A 22,168-nucleotide genomic window follows, 5' to 3' on the forward strand; every position below is an offset into this window, starting at 1 on the left:
GTAGGTTTATGCTTACAATTATCCTATCAAAACATCTTAAATATTAAAAAAGGTATTATGAAACTGTATTCATGTTGGAGTGATTATGTTTTTGAAAGCTTGTAAGGTCAGCTTCTTTTGTTTTTTTACCATCATTGTTGAAATGTGCTAATGCGATTTTTCTGTGAAATAAAAAAATACAAATCACATCAAAGAAACCATTTTTATGTATAATTTTAACCAGCTACCAAAGGGTTTTTACAAAAATTGCTAACAATTCTGCCACCTGTTCCCAGCCTTTGTACTGCTTGTATGTCTGTTGTATTATTGTCCACTCCCACTGTAGGTGTTTGTCATTAGTCTGGGCACATACATATTCTACATTACTGTAGAATATTTTGAAATAAGTTTCCATTATAATGATAACATAAATGTTGTCCCCAAGCCCTCACAGCTGAGAATGCATATGTTCAGACGTTGTAACTCTTTCTTATATGTTCGGGGGAGTTCCAAAAGGTTCTGACCTATCCTTTCAGCTGAAGCACAACTATAATTGCTGGTGTCTCTTGCTTTATCTTTGTATACATGTCATACCACAATGCTTTTCACATTACTTGTCTTACATGCACGGCATACATTAAATATATGCATGTAAATACATTATGTATGTCAAAGCTTGGCAGTGTGATGTATTTTTACATGGCCGTTAGTGATGGTCTGTGTGTGTGAGTATACGACATACGACTGACTTGCCCTTCTAACATCTGGTGCCAAAATGTTGTTCTGCTCGTATCCCAGAATGCTGTGCTGCATCACATGACCACATGGTCTACAGATACGCTGATACACTTCTTTCTGTATGTTCTGTCTGACAATGGGAAAGTCTTATCAGCTGTAAGCCACTTCCTGCAGTTTTTGATTGGTGCACATCGGTGCACTGATATCGTGATGCATCTCTTTTAGTTGCTCACAGTAAGTGAAGTAATACTATGCAAGTTAATCTTCTCCTTATGAGTTATGGCCTGTGTTAACTTTATGCATTAATTAATGTTGCATTGAGGGATCACGGTTTAGCTCTGTGCTCACTTTAATATGCTGTAAGCACTCTTCGGGCTAACTGAAACACACCGTGCTCTTAGTGCTACTCGTTTTTTATTTCTGCAATGCAGAGTACTGCCACTAGTTTGGAGGGGGCCACTCAGTGAGTTTGAGACAGAACAAAAACTCTTTCAAGGGCAGCATCCTCTGGCCGCTAGTCCAAAATGTGCCAGGGTTTAACTCGGCCATGCCAACTCCATGCTGTGAGCCCCTGCTACTCGCTGCAGACACACTGGTACAGGCTGAGATCTGAGCCCCCTTGCAGGCGAGTACGGACATTCTGCTCTGATTGGGTTGAAACTGCCTAATTGGTGTGAGAGAGGTGTGGCAGCGCTGCGCCGGGTTTCACCCTGATTGCAAAAGCCTCCAGTAGCCTTCCGCCTCGTGTGCAGGTGTCAGACTGCATCCAATCACTGCAGAGTGAGCACCATTAATCAGCTCTTTAAAAGCATGTGAAAGAGGAAATGCCTTGAGCTGCCCTGCAGGAAGGAGCCTAATGACCCACAGAACGCTGCAGTCATCACACTCACTCACACACCTGCCCTCCACCAATCCAGAACAACTCACTCTCATGCAGTGTATGGACTCTCTTCATAAACCTTTAACACACTCGCATACACATGCAATATTGCAGTAACCGCTTGTATTCACATACATACGAATTCAGAAATCAGCAGCTCACATTTTAATGTATCCTCAGTCCAAAGATGTAATAAAATAGTACTAAAAAAGGGGGGCTGGGGTGACACTGATGGGAACCTTCAGAGGAAAGTATGTAAATTTATCAGAGAGGGAGATTAAGAGGATGATGGTGTGGTGGCGTAAAACACATTTTACTGCGGGATAAGTCTCTTTTGCATTAACTCACAGAGTAACCACATGCAGCTCAAACTTTCATATAGCTATTTTCTTTTCATTTTGCTATGTAGTTGTTCTTGTTTTTGCTATAACAAAAGGCCCTACAACAATTACATCCAAGTTTTCTTGCTGATGTTGAGCTGCAGGGGAGGAATTTGGAGCAGTCTTCCATGCACAGACACATGACATGTGAGTGAGACTTTCCTTCAGGTCAAGGTCAAGAGGATGTCTTAAGATCAACCTCTGCAAGGTTGAGCAGGAGGTTCATCCGAGATGCATAATCTACAACTTAAAATGTTGAGTAAACCAGGCCTTTTAACTTGAGTGGAGAGCAAAATGTATATCACAAATCTATTTAGTACAAACAGTACCCACTCTGTGCAGCTATAACCTTGGCATTGTGCTGTGTGACCTATGCTCCCAGATGAGGAATACAGAATGGCTCTGTATTTTAAATAAGCACCCCCTAGTTTTGCCATAAAAGTGAGGAGGAGGAGGAGAAGGGGAGTTTCCTTTCATGTATTTACATTACATTACTGCCATTTAACAGATGCTCTTACCTAAAACAACTTCCATCAGTTACTGTTTTTTTCTTACATATTATCCATTGATATAGCCGGATATTTACTGAGACAATTTTTTTGTGGCAGGGGTTAAGTACCTTGCCTAAGGGTACAATGCCAGTGACCCAGCAGGGAATTGAACCGGCAACCTTTCAACCACTGAGGTCCCCCGCCCCCCATGACAGCATACAGTACAGACCTGGTTCATCCTTGCCTCCCTGCTTCTGTGGAGCTCTCCAGCTGGAGCAAAGCTGAGAGGTCTCCAAATGGGAACAAATTTTTTTTCTACTTCCTGCCCTGCTTTACTCCCTTTCTTGCTGCAGAGCCACAATGATGCAATTTTTCTGTCATTTTGGAAGATTTCCCAAAGACACTTAGTTGCGTTTTCTTTTTGTTAAGGGTGGGGCAGTTTGGTACAGGGCCATCTTTACCTCAAAATCACTAAAAGCACTCCTGTCCAGCCTGCTGCAGTCATACAGGATAGGGCTCATATTTCCTAAAGTGATGTTTCACGGCAAAGCAGGGGATTAGTTTAAAGGCTTTGTTAAATTAGTATAAAGTATACCTCTGCTGGATCATTTTTGGTCCCTCTGTCAAGGCCTCATCCTGAAAGCTGTCTTTGTGAAGGGCAAGGACATTAACATTTATGATCCCTTTATCTCTTTCCTGGGGGGATCACAGATAAGGAAGACACAATGTTCCTCTGCTAGAGGAGAGAGCTTTCACAACCCCGCCTCTGACACTGACATGCCCCTTCACACAGTAACATCTGAGCCATTAAAACAAGGAAAAAATAAATATATAGGGTTCCAACATTAATATATTTATTCGTCTACTTTGGTCAGCTTGGCATCAAAACTGCTGACACTGCTGCAGAAAGGATTTTCCTTAAATGTCCATTTACTCACACATTCTTGTAGATTTGCACAACTTCACACTTACATACATACATAGTACTGCAACCACACACATACACTCACACAAACACACACACACACACATCCAGCAATCCTGGTGCCCAGTTTGTGGGGAGGGGTGTGTCTTCAGTTATAGGAGAGCTCCATTCCTCTGGTGGAGTGACCTTTGACCCCTTGATTAACAGCGGCCCCTCTCCTGTGTTCCCTCCTGGCTTCTGTTGGAGCCCTCTCTGGGTTGACGCTCACTGGATTTACAGACTCCACAAAGAGACTCTTTTCCAGCACACACAGCAGGACTCGCCACCCTCACCTCTGCACTCGGGGTCACACATGGCTGGGATTACATCAGTCCCGACTTTAAATCAAGCATCCTCAAATTCAGGGCCCTTTTCAAAGAGACTCTACATGGGTTTTCAAAAGTACGATCAATGAAGTACTATGTAGTATTTACAGCATAACAGTGTGCTTCCCTCAGACACTATCCCAGAAACCGCTCAAGCAACACAGCGGTTGCACCAGCTCAGCGAGCTCAGCGGTCTGCTCAGGCCGTCTCCAACGCGCCGGGGCCATCTGCAAACGTCAGCACCACCTGTCGAAAACCCAACAGCCCGCACAGTGGTCCGGTCCATGGATCACTGCCGAACACCCACCCACACGAGTCCTAATCGCTCCCGCTGTCACTGTCACTGTCCTCCTCCTCCTCTTCCTCTTCCTCCCCTTTCTTCTCCTCCGTCTCCTCCAGCAGGCCGGAGAAGAAGTCGTCCCCGGCCCCGAAGGCCTTCCCGCTGAGCGACTTCAGGCTGCCCCCCTTCTTCTTCCGCCGCCGGTAGTCACTGACCACCATGTCCGGCAGGCCCGAGACGTCCCAGAACTTCACCCGCTGGTCATGGGCGCAGCTGGCCAGGAAGTGGGCGTCGCCAGAGCGGGCGATCTGCTCGATGGGCTCGCCTACGTGCTGCCCCACGCTGCCCAACACCCGGTTTGGAAGCAGGTTGATCGCCCTGGGGAAAGAGAAGGGTTAATGTGCAATATTATTACGAAACAAACTTACACTTTATATCTACAGGGGAAAAATCTCCTTTGATTATTGCGGAAAACCAACACACACACACACAAAAAAATAATAAGACCAAGGGAAAGGGAAGGTCAATTGTGAGCCAGTGTCAACTTTTTTCAGGTCAGTATCACACAAGAATCCAAGACACCAATTTGTTTGGACCAACACCTCCTTACTGCCCCTATTGGTTGCTCTCAGCCTACCCGTCGGGTAATGAATCGCTTCTCAGTGCTCTGTGTGGCAGCTGCAAGCCTCAGTCTGGGCCCTCTCTCACTATGGCTCTGCTAGGGATAAACCGAACTCATCTGGGCCCAGAAGCAGACACACGCTGGCCTTCCTGGACAGGGCCCCAGTATGTCCTTCCTGAGAGAGGTTTTCATCTAAGGGATAATGGAGAGGCCAGAGTGTTCTGCATGCAGCTCTTTACCATACCTGTTATTTCCTCTGTTCTTAAATGACTTCATTGGCTGAACACTCTACTGTAATCTGACCTTCCTTGCATTTCTGCAAAATGATGAATCACAAGAGAAGGTCAGACTTCTGCAAAATACTGCAGCATGTTTTGAGAAATGCCCAATTGCGAATAGCTAATTAATTGTCTGGGCCAGGTAAAGCCAAGGAGGATCTGGCGGGAACAGACTACTGCTCTTTAGCAGCGCTGCTGCGGCCCACGTTCCGTCAGCGCGCCAGCGTGACCTCTGACCTTATGACCCCGTCCATGGAGGCGGCGCACAGGATGCTGTCGGTGATGGGGACGATGCTGTCCACAGACTCGGCCCTGACGGCGAAGCGATCGCTGGTGGCGCCAAAGCCGTTCCAGTTGAAGATGTAGATGGTGCCTTCACTGGAGCCACACACCACCTTGCGACCGCGCTGCAGGGACACGGGGGGGGGCGGATATCAGCAGTCAATGTTTGGACAGCTCCTGTATTAAGCTTGGATCTCAATGCTCATTAGTGTCACATCTGTATCTATGCATGGGTGATGGCAACAGTAATTTGAGAAACAGACCAATGAGATTAATGAGTAAAATAAAGCAGGGACAAATTATGCCTAAAGATATAGGAGATAAAAGTCATGCTCCTAAGAAGAATTTGGAGTATAATGGTCTGAGATCAGGATAGAATGCAATTTATTGTAATGTTTTTAGCAGCTGTGCTAATCCAGGGCAGTGTATAAAGATGACTCTTCAGACAACATACATTCATGCAGACAGGTATTTTAGGTTAATGACTTGCTAAGGGATACCACAGGGTTTCACCTGGGCATTAGAACATACAACCTTCTAGTTTCAAGATGAGGCACTGACTCACTGCAGCTGCTAAAAACACTAACTCCTTGCAGCAGCCAGAGGGACTGACTCCCTGCTGCAGTCAGTCACATTGACTCCCTGCTGTGGGTAGCAATTCTGTCACAAAGGAAATGACTCACTTTCATGATGGCCACTGAGGTGAGGTCTCCACTCTGGAACTCTGACAGCAGCTCAAAGCGACGCCTCTTGATATTGAACACGCCCATCGTTCCATCGCCACTGCGAAGCCAAAGGCAGAACTAATCATTTGCAGATCTCACAGTCACACATAACTTTATCCAGGTAATGACCTGCCAATCTAAAGAATCTCCTCTCTCTCCTCCGGCTCTTCCTCTGTCTCACCTGGAGGTGAGCAGGGTTCTCTTGGCCTGGTCGATGGCAATGCCGCTGATGTAATCCTCGTGGTGTTTCAGGTCCATGAAGGCTGTCCCCTTGCGCATGTCCCACACTTTCAGGGTCCCACCATCGTCCCCGGTAGCCAGCAGGTTCTCATCCACCAGCAGCAGGGCGTTGATGGGAACACTGGGGGAGAGAGACCAGTGGGGTTTAGACAAGGGAATGAGTCTGACGTTAATAGCTGAATACACTGCTAAGCCACCATATGCTATATAAAGATCTAGTTCTGTGTAAATAATAACCCACTGCAATAAATACGAGGTGATTATGTAGATTACAATTACTCAACACACTGAGGTCTCACCTGTGTGCTTTAGGAATACGCGTAACCAGCTTCCCCCCTTCAACATCCATGATGTGAATCGATTTGTCTTTGGACACGCTGAACAGCTCTGGCCAAGAGAGAAGGGCGGAGATTCAAAACCATGCACAGCCTCTTTTGCGGGCATGTCGTTGGTTTGATATTAATATTTAACAGCTTGAACATGCGGAAACATGTTCGTCTGCATAGCTGGCTCACTCACTCTGTCCATCCTGAGAGAAGGCGACTTGGCGGCAGGACTTGAGGTGATGACCGGAGGACCACAGCTCCTTGTTTTCGCCCTCTGTACAAGAGTATGAGTACCTGAAGAGTATACCGGTGACGTATTTTAAACCCGAGCTTTTACACGAAAGTGATGCATTGGGAGTCCGTGTCCTGTCAGATCACCAACTGTGACACTTCAATGAAAAACAAAACTATACCACATTCTCCAGTTATAGCTATGGTAATAATAATTATATCGTCTTGTTTCCAGAAGCAGGTAACAATATACACGAGCCATACTTACACATAGATATCTCCATCTATGTCCCCCGCGGCAAGGATGTCTTGCGTTGGATGAAATGCCAGGGTGTTGACGATGGCTTCGAAATGGATGTCCTCGGGGGTCTCCCGAACTCTTGGCTCTTTTGGTTCCTCTGGTTCCTCGGTATGATCTTCTTCCTGCGACAAGTATGTATGCATATAATTTGCTCGATGTCTCCCTGAACTCGCACTGGCATTATGCCCTACAGCATCTTACATACGATATTACTAATAAGAACTGGTGCACTTCTAGGTAATATCTACATGTTGCTTGTGCGATCCAGCTAGAGCTAGCTGGTAAGCTACCTCTTCCACGGCGTTTGTGTCTTTTTCAAGAGAATCCGTTTCATTCGACAGCGCCGCAGCTTCAACTTCCTCCTAACAGACAACAGAAGACGAAAGAAATTAGCGTAGTTTGGAAAATAAATCGTATGCTAAGATATGTCGAGCTAAACATGTCCAAATCAAAATAATTAATCTCTCAGAAAAACTCGTGCTCTTACCATGGGAGCCGCCATCATTGTATGTGTTACGTCACGACAGGACCTAAAATATCAAATACCGTCAGCGCGATTTTTAAAATATGAACGCTCATATTAAAGTATGAACTACGAATGCATCGTACAAAATAACGTTAATATTTAAATTATACTCCGATGTAATCGAATCCAGGCGTGTAATGATACACTGGGGAAAGCATTATGACCCGATGATTGAATGCGTCTTCCAGGACCTTTGTCAAAATTAGCCAGAAAAAGTTAGCCAACTACTTAGCTAAGTGAATACTTGCCGTCGGAACATGCTTTATCTTAACCATTTCTAGCTGGTTTCCTATCTGTACAAAATTGCCTTTTCATAAAGAGACAACTGGACAACGCACAAGGTGTTTTGAAAACATTCATTTCGCATAAAAATTAAATCAACACGACAGGCACTGGCACCTTTTATGTATGTAGAGCCAGGGATACATACTCGGTGAACAGCGAAAGTCGGCCACCAGCTTTACAAGTTGTATAGATTTTTTGCCTTGTCCAACACATCATTAAACGCATTTTATATTTTCCTTAGATCAAAAAGCTTCGTGCCCCGTGTGAGGATCGAACTCACGACCTTCAGATTATGAGACTGACGCGCTACCTACTGCGCTAACGAGGCATCTGAAACACGTGTAGGAGCATTTCGTTTATTAACTTGAATAATCAAGCAATTTAATCAGACAATACAGTTCGAGACATGACATGTACGGATGAGTGCAGTTCTGTCACAATACATTTTGGATTTGTGCAATGTGTATTTATGTGTTAACGAATTTGCCTGAATGTCCCACATTCAACTTTATCTGGGTCGACGGGTCTTTTAAAAGCAGGACATTTTAATAGGTATATCCTACTAAATAAAGTAGGTATAAACAATAACAAAAGTGTTCTGCCCCGTGTGAGGATCGAACTCACGACCTTCAGATTATGAGACTGACGCGCTACCTACTGCGCTAACGAGGCTCCTAGCCTAAGTGAAAGTATGACGTCATTTCCCATTCACCAGACCAATTCAATACGAGTATCGACGCAGTAAAAATACAGGCATTTCCGTTGTACAGACAATTCAGGATTGGATGCTGTACTGTGTGAATTAATTGCCTTTACTACTGTACACTTACAGTTACAAGGACAACCATCTGCAATACATAGGGACCTTTTATTAAATATAGACTATACTGTTACTGCCCTCTAGTGGTTATTCCTGATACATCTCATATTACATGTTACATGAAAACACTACCGTCTGACCGATCATTCTCAGTTTTGGCCCACTTATCGTGAACACGACCCCTCCAAAGAACCTCTCAATTTGCGTTTACAATTCGCATAGGTAATGGAAATTACAGCAGCCAAAAACCCAGGGGGTTTCACCTGGATTATGTAAACAGAGCATCCCAGACGGTAAGGACATGTATGCAAAAAATAAGACCAGTGGCAACTAAGGTTGTTTCAAATGGCGATCGGCCTAGAAGTCATCAGTGTGTAGTTATAGCTACAGGCAGCACATTTTCACATTTTCAGCACGATTTTGAATAAGTGGAACTGCTTGAATAAAGGGCTATCAATCCCAGATGATTATTCAAGTGACATAACAATCAAACAGTTGTGTGTTGTCCATTTCTCCACGCGACTTTCATCTGCAGTACGTTTAAATAGCCTTTTCCGCTTGGTGAAACTCTTTCACAAACACTGGGAACAAAAGCTTCATGCCCCGTGTGAGGATCGAACTCACGACCTTCAGATTATGAGACTGACGCGCTACCTACTGCGCTAACGAGGCCCCTGTAAATGGCCGGAAAAAAATCTCGTCACTGCTTTTGTGGTTAGGAATTTACGCCACATCAAAAATTGTACCTGCAGACTGAGATCCGTCTCGGCTTTGACAGCGGTCTGACCCGGCCAGAGAGGTCAGACCTGAGAGAGGTGTCAAGTTCAGTTATTTGAAATGGAGATTCGCACAGAAGTGTGAGGGTGTATCAAGCATGTGATATTCCTCTTTGGGCTATTGTTCACAAACACATGAACTAAAAAGCTTCATGCCCCGTGTGAGGATCGAACTCACGACCTTCAGATTATGAGACTGACGCGCTACCTACTGCGCTAACGAGGCTTATGGAATGTAGTGGTTTCAGAGATTTCCTGCGCTGTGTTATCATGGAACTGTGACTAATATACACCCTCAATAGAGGCTTAGCTCACTGGCTCTCAAGTACAGCGTGAAAATCAGTCTCGGTTAGTTTGTGGGTTTATCAGAGGATTGCTACACCCCAACCCTTCAGCTGAGGACAGCAGCTGTAACAATGGAAAGACGACAGTACCCACATTGGCAATGACTAAAATGAGGAGAAAAGCCTAAGGCATAAATAAAGACACACTGCTGCACATTTGAGGAATACTGTTGCAATAGTATGCTATGTTTATTGAGTCTAATGCAATAAGATCAAACTTTCCTGTAAGAGAAAATGTTTTTTTATGTACAAAGCTCCTGAAAACCATGATCTAACTCTTCCACTCATATTTATATTACATTACATTATTGCCATTTAGCAGAATTGTGGGTTCAGTGCCTTGCCCAAAAGTGCAGCAGCAGTGCCCAGCAGGGATTCAAACCAGGAACCTTTTGGGGAGTGTGGCATAGTGGTAATATTTCTCTTACAAGGATAAAAAAGCTTCAGCAATTCTGCTCCAGATAAATAGTGTCTAAAATACTAAACAGGAGCTGAAGCATATATGGTTATGAAATTAAAATGTTTGGTCGGTGAAATAACACATCATAAAAGACGTACAAATAAGTCAAACATCTTCAGTATTTCAGTCTCTTCACTTCAACCCTGAAACAAAAAACACATTTTTATTTGATTTATGGAACCCATATGTATAATGACATCAGCAATAGCAAAGGAACCTAAGGGCTTTTACTTGTACAAGTGGCCCGAGCTATTCTGTTCTGGGACAACCACATTCCTAATTCAAAATTCCGAAAGTCCAGTTTTTGCACTAAAACGTGACCATATGTCTGTGATGACTCGATCCAAAACCTTAAGGCCCAGACATGCAACATTTAGCTACTACTGCTCCTATTCAAAGCATGTAGCTCTTTTCCACTGCTGCCACCTTTTTCCTCACCAAAGGGGCCTTGAGTTTGCACTACATAGTGCCTGCTTACATTATGATGCATACATATATATTTAGGTTTAGGCAATACTTCATGACCTCGCAAGGCTGTTTCATGTGAAATGCACTGTCAGCTGCTTGGGTTTACAGCCAATTTTTGACACCCATAGCAACCTGTAGCCGCACCCCCAACATCTAGGGGGCCCCTGCCGAAAGGTGAGCACATTAAAACAGAAGAGGACAACACCGAAGGTTACAAACCCCTGCGCCTCCATCTTTTTCCTCTTCTCAATGATCTGCAAAAGAAAAGAGTGCAAAATTACCAAAATGATCATTTCCCACACAAACAGCAGCAATTCAGACACATTCAGAATGTAAGACAGTTAAAATGAAAACAGGTATTTCAGCCAAACAAGACTTGTCATATTGCATATAATCTAGAGAAGGGCTTTTCAACTTTGTCAAGTGTACCACATTCAGAAAACACAATTAATCTCCTCTTAATATATCTTAATACAAAGACATTTTATCTCTCTCTTTTTCTCTCATTCAAATATACTGTATTTTAACAATCATTTCTTGTGTGTAAAAAAAAATCCATGCATTGGACATCCATTCATGTGAAGAAAAAATGAATAGCAAAACAAAACAGATACTTCCCAGTAGCAGGTATACTTTTATGAACTCTTTCAAGCACTCTTTCTATATGTTGGCTATTCCCTCATATGCAAATAAAAATGAAAAACAAAATATAGCACATGCTTTCCAAGACCTTGCTTACAGGAGAAAGACATCTTAAAAGAGGCCAGGTAAGTGGGCAGGTAATTTATCATGACAGCAAGAAAGAAATCAAAGGAACATTTGCCTCTTCCCCCGTTCTCATGTCAATAGGAGAGTCTGCACTATCTTGACTTTGCTATCTCAGGAGAGTTTAGCTCATAGGAGTTGAGAGAAATACTGAGGTACTGGTGCACTCTGCCATAACATGTGCTTGTTTTGTATCTTCTATCCCATCTGGTTTTCTGTATGCAATGCCTACAGCTTTTCAGCTACACTTACCAAACTTGGTCAATATCTTCAGATAGTGCTGGACTGCATTGCTTTTTATGTCAATACCTAAAACGCTTTTTTGAGATACAGTATTTACAATTTTAAAATGAAAAATGTCCCATTGACTAACATGGGCTGAACACTCAGAATCTGAACATTCTAACATGTGCAGCTGATGTCACAATGGGTCTTCTGCAACAACCACAGATGCGGACTATCTCTAGAGCAAAATCTCCTTCTTTGTTTGTAAATCTTTTATTATATCCCATCTTTTGAGATCTGTGTTTTATGTATTTTTGGTGCTATGGATAGTGAATAGTTGGATAGTTCAATGAATAATTGCATGCACTTACTCACTCACTCATTCATCCATTCATTTATTCAGCACCACCACTCAAACTCTACTCACTGCACTGATCTTCTTCCACTGCCTGTCCAGCTCTGCCTTCTCGTTGGTCTCCTTGAAGCGCCGAGTCTTCCGTCCCTCTGACATCTTTATCCCATACTGGAAGGCGGCCCTAAAGGCTCGGACAGAGAGAGGTGGGATTATTGAACCAGCACAGACCTCCCTCACAGCAAGAGACAGGAAATGCTCTGGGGACATGGAGGCTGCGGGTGTGTCTGGTCTGTGGGTGCACGGAGCTTGTGCATAATGTGCAAAAACACAGAAGGAAAGAGCAACCAGTGAGAAACACATGCACACAGACACATGGACACACAGATATGCAAAGACACATGCACGCACAAACACATAAATACAGACAGTTACACAAATACGCACACACACACAGATATATAAACACACACATGCACACAAACAGTTGTGCAAAGACATACACACAGAGACACAAAGACACATGCATGCGCATGCACAAACCCACACATGTACACACTCAGATAGACTAAGGCACATGTATGCACTCACAAACACATGCGCACACAGACATAATCACTTACAGACAGACATACACTAACAAAGAGTCTAACAGAAAATGTAAAGACACTAAGCCAATGGATACAGCAGTCCCTTACAGAGCAGGAAAGGAAATAAAAGGCTCAGAGGATGTGGATTTGACAGGCACATGAAACAGTGATGCTCACGCAGTGAGAGTGCAAGCTGCCATGTAAGCCATGACCCATACTTGGGCAGCGCCTCCTTGTTGTTCATGTAGTCGCTGTACTCCTCCTGTGTGTCAAAATCCCAGCGGCCCAGTGGGCCCTTCTTGTTACCCTGGGAACAGAGCAAACCAACCCATCAGCCTCACAGGAAACAGGACATACAGTCTGTACCATGTAACTCATTCCCAGTGTAAATAATCCCACAACTTCTACTCACTTTTACTGATCAGATCCAACCTCTACTTCATGTTACTAGTAACACTCAACCTCAACTTCCTCTTACTAGTCACACTCAACCTCTACTTCCTGTTACTAGTCACACACAATCTCTACTCACTGTTACTAATTACACTTTACACTTTGCAACCTCTATAAATATTCACACACATTCATCAGCCTGTGCTAACAGTAACTGCTAACAGTAACAGTATCAGTATACATCACTTTTATTCTAAACTAATCACACATAACCAGCGCTCTGTTAGTAATCACACTCTCACCTGCACTCTCTGCAACTCAACACAGGTGACCTGTGTTCGGCTTTTTCATTATTGCAACAAAGCCAGGGGAACGCTGTGCGAGCAATGCCAGCTCTGCTTTCTGAGGTTATCCCACGCTCAGCTCGGGGCAGGCGGACACGCACCTGGTCCATTTTGCTGTAGTCCACTTCCTCATCGCTGTCAACCGCCAGGTCGTCCATCCTGAGGCCAGAGCAGGACACAGAGGGGTGAGAGCAATGAGGAGGGAGCTCAGAGGTACAACAGGTGAGAAAGAGCGATGATTTAACGGGGCTGGCATTTGTGAGCAGTGTGGTATAGTGGTAAGGAGCAGGACATTTTAATTTCATAACCATATATGCTTCAGCTCCTGTTTGGTATTTCAGACACTATTTATCTGGAGCAGGATTGCTGAAGCTCCTTTTTTATCCTTGTAAGAGAAATATTACCACTATGCCACACTGCCCAAAAGGCTGCTGGGGCACTGCTGCTGTACCCTTGGGCAAGGTACTTACATTTACATTTACATTTATTTATTTAGCAGACGCTTTTATCCAAAGCGACTTACAAAAGTGCATACAGTAGGTACAGCGACAGTACGGGGACAGGATGTGTACAGTTCCACAATGAGACAGTTCTCAGCTGAGAGCAAGGTCTGTTTGAGGACGCAGTACTATCAGATTTGTACAATTACAGCCTAAAGGGCAACTAGTACGATACACTTTCGAACGGCAAACTTCAACAACTTCAAACGGCACAATGAGCGTTAGGGTAAAGGCGGCAACAAGAGACAAATTTAAGAGCACAATTTAAAAAGCACAGCAATTTACGACTAGCACTGATGGGCGGGGGGGCAGCAATTGTGTGCTGGGTCAGTCCAGGTAGAGTCTGAAGAGGTGCGTCTTCAGGCCCCGTCTGAAGGACTGGGGTGAAGAAGCTACTTAACCCACAATTGCCTCAATAAATACCCAGCTGTATAAATGGATAAAACTGTAACCTGTGTAAATTGCTCTTGATAAGTGTCTGCTAAATGACAATATAGGCATTTTTATGAAGTGTATTCATGGCAGCAGACCCAGTTAGGTAAAGCAAAGCCAGAGCATGGTGTGAGGGTGGACCCAGAGAGAGGGTGCACTCACGTGGCAGGGTAGCACTCAGCGTAGCTGTTAGACATGCCAAAGAAATCTCCAAGCTGCTGCTTCTCCTCGCGACGCTTTCCTGCAGTGCCAGATGGTTAAGGAAAAAGGAACCAGTAGAAATCTCACACATGCATGCATGTACGCACACACACACGCACACAAACAGACACACACACACACACACAGATACACGGGAACTACTCTAGATCATTTAGGAGATTGTTTTGGGAAGGGGGTCGTGTTGTACAAACCCCACTAAAACATCTAGCAACATGAACATTGTGTCCACGACATCCAGCTAGAACCTTAAAGATCCTACTGGGCCCACTCCCTGATTTAAGCAGAAGTCAGGAAAGTGCATCATGGATCTCTGGTACATTCCAGCCTAGTTGGGGGGGGTGGGGGGGGTGGGGGGGGTGGGTGAGATTGCTGAAAGGATGTGTGTCCTGGACCTGCCACTGGGCTCCTGCTGCTCCAGCAAACTTCTCATTGATCAGCTTGATCTGGTCCTTCACTGACCCAGGACCTGTAACACCACAGGGAAACTCCAGTTTGGAAGAGGCTGTATCTAAATAGCACTGACCTGGGACCTGTCACCCATCAGCGAAACCTCAATATTAGAACAGACAGTTTTTCAATCACACCAAACTGGGCCCCGCTTCCCAGGAAGGGTCATGAATGCTCACCTTTCTCCATATCAACGGCCTGCCAGGGAAAACAAACCAGGAAATAAATTAGTTGTATTGATTAAAACACTTTATAACACTGAACATTTGTGGGAAAAGTCATCAAAATTGATGGACAGATTGATTGGCAAAATTAGATCAATTAGGGAAGGCAGGAAGTGTGTGACTGGAGGTTTAAATTCGAGACAGTGTTACCCCATCATCCACTATGGACTTCTCGAAATAGCTGTGATGTCTCTTCTCATCCTCTCTGTCCCTCTCTCGTTCCCTCTCTCTCTCCCGCTCTCCCTCCTTCGAGCGAACCCGTTCCTTCTCTCTCTCGCGGACCGGCTTGGCAGCGGTGGGGATGTAGTCACCGATGTCATCAAATATGCTGTGCAAGAGCAAGGAAGGGTTCAATTTTCATGCTGGAAGACTCTAGGCAAAGGGTACTGCAATATCAATATCCTTGTTAAGGGAAAACTACTGTTTTCACAAATTTAAAATAAATAAAACCGCAGTGAAAGTTACAGGGTTAGGCTGACCTTATGTCCACCTCTGGGGCCTTCTTCTCATCAAGTTTGCCTGAGAATAAAAGGCAGCCATCCACAGTGGATCTCGAAGTCAGTTAAACGGGAATACTGAGATATGGACATTTGGTTTATCAGTTGGATTGAAATCACATTTTTACAATTCACCGAATGAACTTCAGGGACGCAACCAGAAAACACCAAAGGAATGCTAAAAAAACTTCAGGTGTGTAAACTCCAGCACATGGCAGGAGTGCACCTGCACAGGTGAGCTGCACACCTTTCTCCTTCTTCTTTATCCTCTTGTTGCGTGTCCCCTGCCGCAGGTAGGAGAGGATCTGGGTCAGTTTGCTGATGACGATGTCATTTGTGGTCAGGGTGGTCTGTGCCTGGGGGGAAATGATATACATTAAAGTAATGACACACATTCGTGTGTAAAATTGTTGTCTTAAATTACACACTCATGTAGTGATCCACAGTCTTAGATGACACAGTCATATATCTGAAACTGTAAATTTAGAATAAAATAGATAATAGATTAAATAAAATAAATTTAAAATTAACAGCTACAACTGTAATCTTAGTTTAAACATTAATATCTAAAAATGTAGTCTTAGATTACACATGCAGGTCTAAAACCGAAGATTTGTAGTCTGTTGATTGCAAATCAATGACTTCATTTGTACCATTAGATTGAGCCGAAGTGTTAGATAATATATATTTGTCTGAAATTGTAGTCTTAGATTAAACATTAACGTCAAGACCCATGTTAAACTGCATTTGTAGTTTTAGATTACACATTCTCATCTAAAACTGTAGGAACAGTTTTGTGATTTTATAATCTAAGATTTATAGCCTTAAATTACAAATCAATGTCTCCATTTGTACCATTAGATAGAGTGTGTAATGTGTAGAGTGAAGTCAGAACAGATTGAGCCCTTAGTGTGTAATGTATGCAGTGATGTCAGAGTAGTCTATGGAGTGAGATGACAACAGGGCCCAGTTAGCAGCTCCGACCTCCATGGTGGGGCAGTCTGCCTTGCTGCGGATGAGCGTGGTGGGGATGTCGGTGTCGGCGTACTCGTCTTCGAGGTCCACGATGTAGGCCATGCGTCCTGGCAGGAAGAGCTCGTTGCGCTCCATCTGCCGGCTCTTGAAGAGGATGCGGTAGATGTTCCTCCCTGGCAAAAGCAGATGACCCCCCCTCAGAAATGTGGGGTACCTCTCACAGCCCATCCCCATAAGCAACCAGCGTACCACCTCCACCAACCACACTCACCAAACTGAACTAGTTTACTACATATACACACCACACTCTCACCAACCTGAACCAGTTTACCACATACACTGACCACACTCTCACCAAACTGAACCAGTTTACTACATATACACATCACACTCTCACCAACCTGAACCAATTGCCATAAAGTCCTGTCACACTTTCACCAACTTGAACAAATAAATACACAGATGTGCCACCCTCAGTAATACCATTAGCATTGCCCCAGCACAGTTTTATTACCTTCTGGTTACAAAATCAGTTCCCAAACCATTACACCACATAGTCCCCCTAACTCTGTCTGAGACCCTATAACTATTATGAGTATCCACCAGTCACTGACAGTAGACATTATTTCATATTGTCATCCCCTGTCAGAAGCCATTCTTTCTGTTTATGGAACGCTTAAATGGGGGAAGTAAGCAACACTTACCTAAACGGGTCTTGAATTCGATTTTCTCTTCTGGATCGTCATCTTTTCTGTAATATAAAAGTTTTACAAGGACCAACACATGATGAGACAGTAGAGGAGGGCATCTTTGAGAAAATAGAGACTCATGAATTAACCAGTGTTGGGGGATCAATGACACAGCTTAGAAAAGGTGGTAAAATTATGATTCAGTCTAGTGGTAGTAGTGGTGGTGGTGGTGGTGGTGGTGGGGGGGGGGGGGGGGGGGTCATAAAAGTTTTTTTTCCAAAGTTTTGGTCTGCTCACTTGACCTCCTTCTGTACTTTCTCCATCATGTCTTCCTCCTCCTTCTCTTTGCTGGTGATTTCAGCCCTCACCTGAAAGCAGGACAAAAACAAATTTTAAAGATTTCACCAAGCTCCACTCACATTTAATGTATAAACTGAGGACTGACTTTCTGGCTCTCTGTGTCCCAGTTCTTTTTCTGGCACTTTAGAAGACCCACTAAGGACCTCTAAGACTGCACTCCAAAACACAGTGACCTATTTGGTATTTTTACTCATTCTAGAAAAAGACAGTTCACGCCCAGGGCTAATCTTAAATGCCCTTGAGACAACTTTGAAAACATGTAGCGAAAGAGGACATCTTTACCTTCACTAGCCAGGTGTGACTTTGAGAGTGTGTGGTGGCGCTGATGTCATGACAGTGAGGAACGCCAAGCTCGAACCGTGACCGACCTTCTGCAGCAGTGCGAAGTCCAGCCCTTTCACCAAGTGAGTGTGCTCCATGTCGCCACCCAAGAACTTGGACTCCTGGATCAGCTGACGCCTCTTTTCTGCTGCTGATTTGTCCCTGGGGATCAACACAACGGCCATTCAGCACAAGGAGAAAAGATGACATCACTTCTGCTAGACCAAAGGTGTGAGTTGCTGCAAAGTAGTCAGTCAAGCGCGGGGGTTCTGGGCCTGGTGGGAGGCCAGTGAATGGACTCAGGTGCCGAAGAACACTATGGGACAGTGTGTGCATTGAGGGCCATGCCAGTGTGACAGTTCTTTGTTAGCCAGGGAACGCTTGCTACCTCCACAGTAATGGCGGTGAGGTGAGGAGGACTGGGAAAACATGCAACTCCACTAGCTTCTAGGTGGGTGTTAAGACAATAAAAAAGTACACAACGTCTGTGGAGTTGCGGTGCACCGCAACTGCGAACTGCGAATAATGGCCCACTTTGTGGTTCTGTCATGGTTCCTGGGTACATGTGGCAGTAACACATCAAGCAACATCACAACGGAAAAGAGGTACAATTTCCCAAGATTCTACACAGTTTTGCGTCACTTTTTTAACAAAAGTACAGCAACATTTCTAAGCACTCTTAAAGAGATAGGGTAAACTGAAAGGCAGACCGTCACACCAGCAGTGCTAATTTTGGGTCGGTCAGTCGTACTCACGCCTCTGCTGTGGGTCCGACCGCCCTGTAGTTGGCGGTGGTGCTGATGAGCTCGGTTTCCTCGTAGTCCTTGTTGACGCCATCGCGGCGTTCTCGGGCACGGTCGCGGTACTTTTCCGCTAACTCCCGCTCTCGCTCCAGCTCCTGCTGCCGCAACTTGGCGTAATAACTGGACAGACGGAAGGGGTTTGCATCTGGTTTTAACACAGTGTACACTACCCATGAGAGCACAATGGTCATCTTTGATGCACAATGTGTTGCATTATGCATTTATACATATATACTATATATAATATACAGATCCTTTGATGACTGTCAAGTAACAGACAAAATCACCTTTTTTTCTTTCGCCGACGAGCTGCAGGGTCTTCGTCCTCATTATATTCCCGTGGCATTCTGGGAAAACAGAGGAGAATAGAAGTGATGGAAGACCTCATCTGAGATCTCAAGCTGAGAAATTTTTCATTTCATTGTTTACACTTTAAGTTGTATTTTTTTTGTCCGTCTATCACAATAAGTTCATTACTTTTTGTGTGTATGTTTTTTATTGTTTAAACAATCTGATGCATGGAAGGTACAACTCACTCATGGTGTCTGGATTTTGAAGGGGGTGCTGAAGACGGTGTGGCCCGAGGGGTCATCAAGAGCTTTCGGAAGTCCTCATTGGTCAACTTAGATCTGAGGATACAAGACAGCCAAGCAGTTTTTCTGTGCACACAACAATAAAATGGAGTCAATAGACAATTATGTATGTCAAATAATTTGTCCTTGAAATACCGGGCCAGATTATGGTTTATCAAATTCCCAGGTGAAAAGAACTGTGATTATTATAATCCATACTGTCCCATTTTAATTTTCCCATCAAAAGCAGAAATATCTTTCTTCAGCCTTGTGGTGTCATGTTTCATTCCTTAGTGGGGAAATTGCTTTTTACCCCAGAGAATCACATGCACACTGACCTGATTAAATCTGAGTAGCATTAGCTCATGGGCAGCAGTATTTCTGCTAAATCTGTTGGTCATGATTTATAATTTCATAATTCATAACCAAAGTGAAAGGTTGGCTAACAAAGCAGTTATTTAAAAAGAGTGGAGATTCTAAAGCAGCACAATTATGCTTTGGCTGCAAGCTTTCATGAGAATGTACATCTAAACTATGTATGCCCTATATATGTACTCAATTGGACATAACCTCATGCACGTTGATTAATTTTTAATACTATCTTAAGTAAATTAATCAATTTTTACTGACAACTGCACACTATACACATATTTTAACAAAAATGCCAATGCAAAATTACATAGATATTTAAATATGAGTTTGTAAATAAAGAGGTCAACTATCAACAATCAAAAGCCTCCGTTTATTGTACACTGCACACAAATAATATAACAAAATTCGAGAAATAACGAAATTATTTAAAAATGAGCTCCTTCATATAGAGATCAAAACTAAGAGAGACGAAAACTCAGAGCAGTAAATGAGGTCAGAGCAGGAAATCTATAATATTGAGCAAGAAATCTATAATATTGTCTAGGTAACTTGTCTTGCTGCGGTTGTTTCATTTTGAGGTTGTTCATCCCTGCACTAACCCTCCAGCAGGGCTATGCGGAAATAATCCGGCAAAATTTTGTGAATTGAACAGGGAACCGTTAAGAAATTTTAGTTTTAAAATTTAGTATAATGCTATACCGACAGTAAATATAAATAAAAGTGCTGTGCACGTAAAATGATTATAACTTCCCCAACCTTTGAGAGTGAACGGAGAAGAAAGATGTGAGGACACATTCACTATGTATCGAATGTGCACAATAATGTAGGTGCCCTAACGGATTTCACCAGTGCATTTAGGCAGAGGTGGTCGGGCGAGCTAAAATGGGGGTACTGTCTAAAGAGAATACATTCCTTTAACAGTCCTTAGCGGCTCGTTCCCCAAACCGCATCTGATTGCAGCAGTACGGCATAACGAGGCCAGAATCTCCGAAATAAAGTGCAGGTTTTTAAAACTCACTGGAGCGCTGATCGATGATCCTCCACCTCGTGGTTATCGGGAGCCAGCGGGTTGGAGTACAACTCGGCCGGGGAAAGGACACGGGTAAAGTTACCTGCAGACGCCATCGCTCCGAGAAGTCAGCTACCTGCGCTCTGCCGAAACCTTTCTCACACAGTCTGACGGACCACTGTGCTAGACTGCTACTGCATTCCACACACAGTCCAGTTACATAACTCGCAAGACTGATGAATATTTAATGATCTGACATAGTTCCTCAGTCACTACCAATACAGCAAGCTAATGCACCGCTCTGACGATTCAGCACCTTGAGTCCCGAATGTCAATGTTTTACGCATGTGCATATTAAGGCCAAAATGTGTTTTTGCGCATTAAACTTTGGTTAAGTTATGGGACCTTCTCGCTTAAAACATACAGCTGGCTAATTAAGAACATTTTCGATTGTGCATGACCGCTTGCACAGCTAGCCTAGTCCCACACTCTAGGACAATTCTTCCTAATTATTACTTAAAGTTCGAACCAGTAAAGGCAAATGTCATTGGTGACGTTAATTGGACACAGTTGCCTAGAGGCTATACGGGTATTAGCATCTTTTCGTAACATAACGTATGAACTGTCATTTATTTCTTGACTTTGCTTGGGCGGCGGTGTAGCACAATGGTGAGGAGCAGGGCTTATAACCGAAAGTTTGCTGGTTTGAATCTCCTCTAGCGCTTTCTGCATGACCTTCATGCCCTTCGCACGCAACACGCTAACTCCTTTCCTGGCATTACAGTCCTGCAAAATGGTAAGTTACTGAAATGCACTTTACTATCTTATTCTTACCTCTGCACACAGATTGTTTCTGATCTAAAGTGAAACCAGTCGTAATTGGTTTCACGAATGAATATACAGATATAGCAACCTAGCTCGTTATCGTATAAGATCATCAACTCGTAAAATAACGCATGTAGCAAGGTGTGGCCGGTATCAGTCATATGGATCTGATCTGGATTAGCTGTGTCTATGCAAAACTGAATACCTTCTTAAATTAGTCTACGAAAAAGAACTTAATATCTTGTTCAGGCATTCTCAGAATGTGTACTTATACTTCACCCGAAAGGTCTTAAGCCAGTGAAAAAACTACAAAACTACCTACTATTTTGTTGTCGAGGGACGTTTTCTAACTTAGTTGTTAGGCATTTAAACACATGCCCCCTATTCTTTGATCTTTAATAAGATTGGAAACTTCAGTGGTGCATCAACGCCACCCACTGTATTGGAGCATACCGTGGTGGGAATGGATGGTAATGTTAGGATGACAAGGTTGCACCAACCTTTTGTTCTTCTTATTCTCCTTCATAAC

General features: G+C 43.7%; 2 protein-coding genes and 4 non-coding genes across 7 annotated transcripts; all 6 read right to left on the reverse strand.

Moving 5' to 3' along the window:
* Positions 1-3,494: 3,494 nt before the first annotated feature.
* wdr55 (WD repeat domain 55) lies at positions 3,495-7,569 on the reverse strand. The gene is made up of 9 exons (XM_036525249.1): positions 7,531-7,569; positions 7,334-7,405; positions 7,011-7,165; positions 6,705-6,805; positions 6,485-6,572; positions 6,127-6,306; positions 5,904-6,003; positions 5,176-5,345; positions 3,495-4,416 (listed from the first exon to the last, which is right to left on the reverse strand). Exons 1-9 carry the CDS (start codon positions 7,546-7,548, stop codon positions 4,077-4,079), a joined length of 1,224 nt encoding a protein of 407 aa, XP_036381142.1. The 5' UTR covers positions 7,549-7,569; the 3' UTR covers positions 3,495-4,076.
* Positions 7,570-8,109: 540 nt separating this feature from the next.
* Positions 8,110-8,182, reverse strand: trnam-cau. The gene has a single exon. It is a non-coding gene; the product is annotated as a tRNA-Met (tRNA).
* A 271-nt stretch (positions 8,183-8,453) lies between these two features.
* On the reverse strand, positions 8,454-8,526 carry trnam-cau. Its single transcript has one exon. It is a non-coding gene; the product is annotated as a tRNA-Met (tRNA).
* Positions 8,527-9,273: 747 nt separating this feature from the next.
* On the reverse strand, positions 9,274-9,346 carry trnam-cau. Its single transcript has one exon. It is a non-coding gene; the product is annotated as a tRNA-Met (tRNA).
* Positions 9,347-9,603: 257 nt separating this feature from the next.
* On the reverse strand, positions 9,604-9,676 carry trnam-cau. The gene has a single exon. It is a non-coding gene; the product is annotated as a tRNA-Met (tRNA).
* A 450-nt stretch (positions 9,677-10,126) lies between these two features.
* On the reverse strand, positions 10,127-20,988 carry LOC118774972 (protein Red-like). Of its 2 annotated transcripts, XM_036524619.1 has the most exons (19): positions 20,824-20,988; positions 19,398-19,490; positions 19,149-19,208; positions 18,814-18,981; positions 18,106-18,220; positions 17,675-17,745; positions 17,393-17,439; positions 16,698-16,861; positions 15,961-16,069; positions 15,696-15,735; positions 15,367-15,544; positions 15,172-15,190; positions 14,916-15,011; positions 14,486-14,564; positions 13,493-13,550; positions 12,873-12,961; positions 12,140-12,248; positions 10,942-10,976; positions 10,127-10,397 (listed from the first exon to the last, which is right to left on the reverse strand). In XM_036524619.1, the coding sequence occupies exons 1-19, from the start codon at positions 20,928-20,930 to the stop codon at positions 10,370-10,372; spliced, it is 1,665 nt and encodes a 554-aa protein (XP_036380512.1). In that variant the 5' UTR covers positions 20,931-20,988; the 3' UTR covers positions 10,127-10,369. The 2 variants fall into 2 exon arrangements, with proteins under 2 accessions (XP_036380512.1, XP_036380511.1); XM_036524618.1 differs by lacking the exons at positions 10,127-10,397; positions 10,942-10,976 and having other exon boundaries at positions 12,183-12,248; positions 14,938-15,011.
* Between the last annotated feature and the right edge of the window lie 1,180 nt (positions 20,989-22,168).

Source organism: Megalops cyprinoides, chromosome 3 (genome assembly GCF_013368585.1).
Source record: "Megalops cyprinoides isolate fMegCyp1 chromosome 3, fMegCyp1.pri, whole genome shotgun sequence".
Lineage (NCBI taxonomy): Eukaryota > Metazoa > Chordata > Actinopteri > Elopiformes > Megalopidae > Megalops > Megalops cyprinoides.

Excerpts from the sequence above, each read along its gene's own strand:
- wdr55 (XM_036525249.1), bottom strand. Across the intron at positions 6,806-7,010 it reads ATAGATGGAGATATCTATGT|GTACTCATACTCTTGTACAG; the intron begins GTAAGTATGGCT and ends TATACTCTTCAG. Across the intron at positions 6,573-6,704 it reads CTTCTCTCAGGATGGACAGA|AGCTGTTCAGCGTGTCCAAA; the intron begins GTGAGTGAGCCA and ends TCTCTTGGCCAG.
- LOC118774972 (XM_036524619.1), bottom strand. The coding sequence starts at position 20,930 with ATGGCGTCTGCAGGTAACTTTACCCGTGTCCTTTCCCCGGCCGAGTTG. Across the intron at positions 19,209-19,397 it reads TCAAAATCCAGACACCATGA|AATGCCACGGGAATATAATG; the intron begins GTGAGTTGTACC and ends CTGTTTTCCCAG. Across the intron at positions 10,977-12,139 it reads AGTGGAAGAAGATCAGTGCA|ATCATTGAGAAGAGGAAAAA; the intron begins GTGAGTAGAGTT and ends TTTCTTTTGCAG.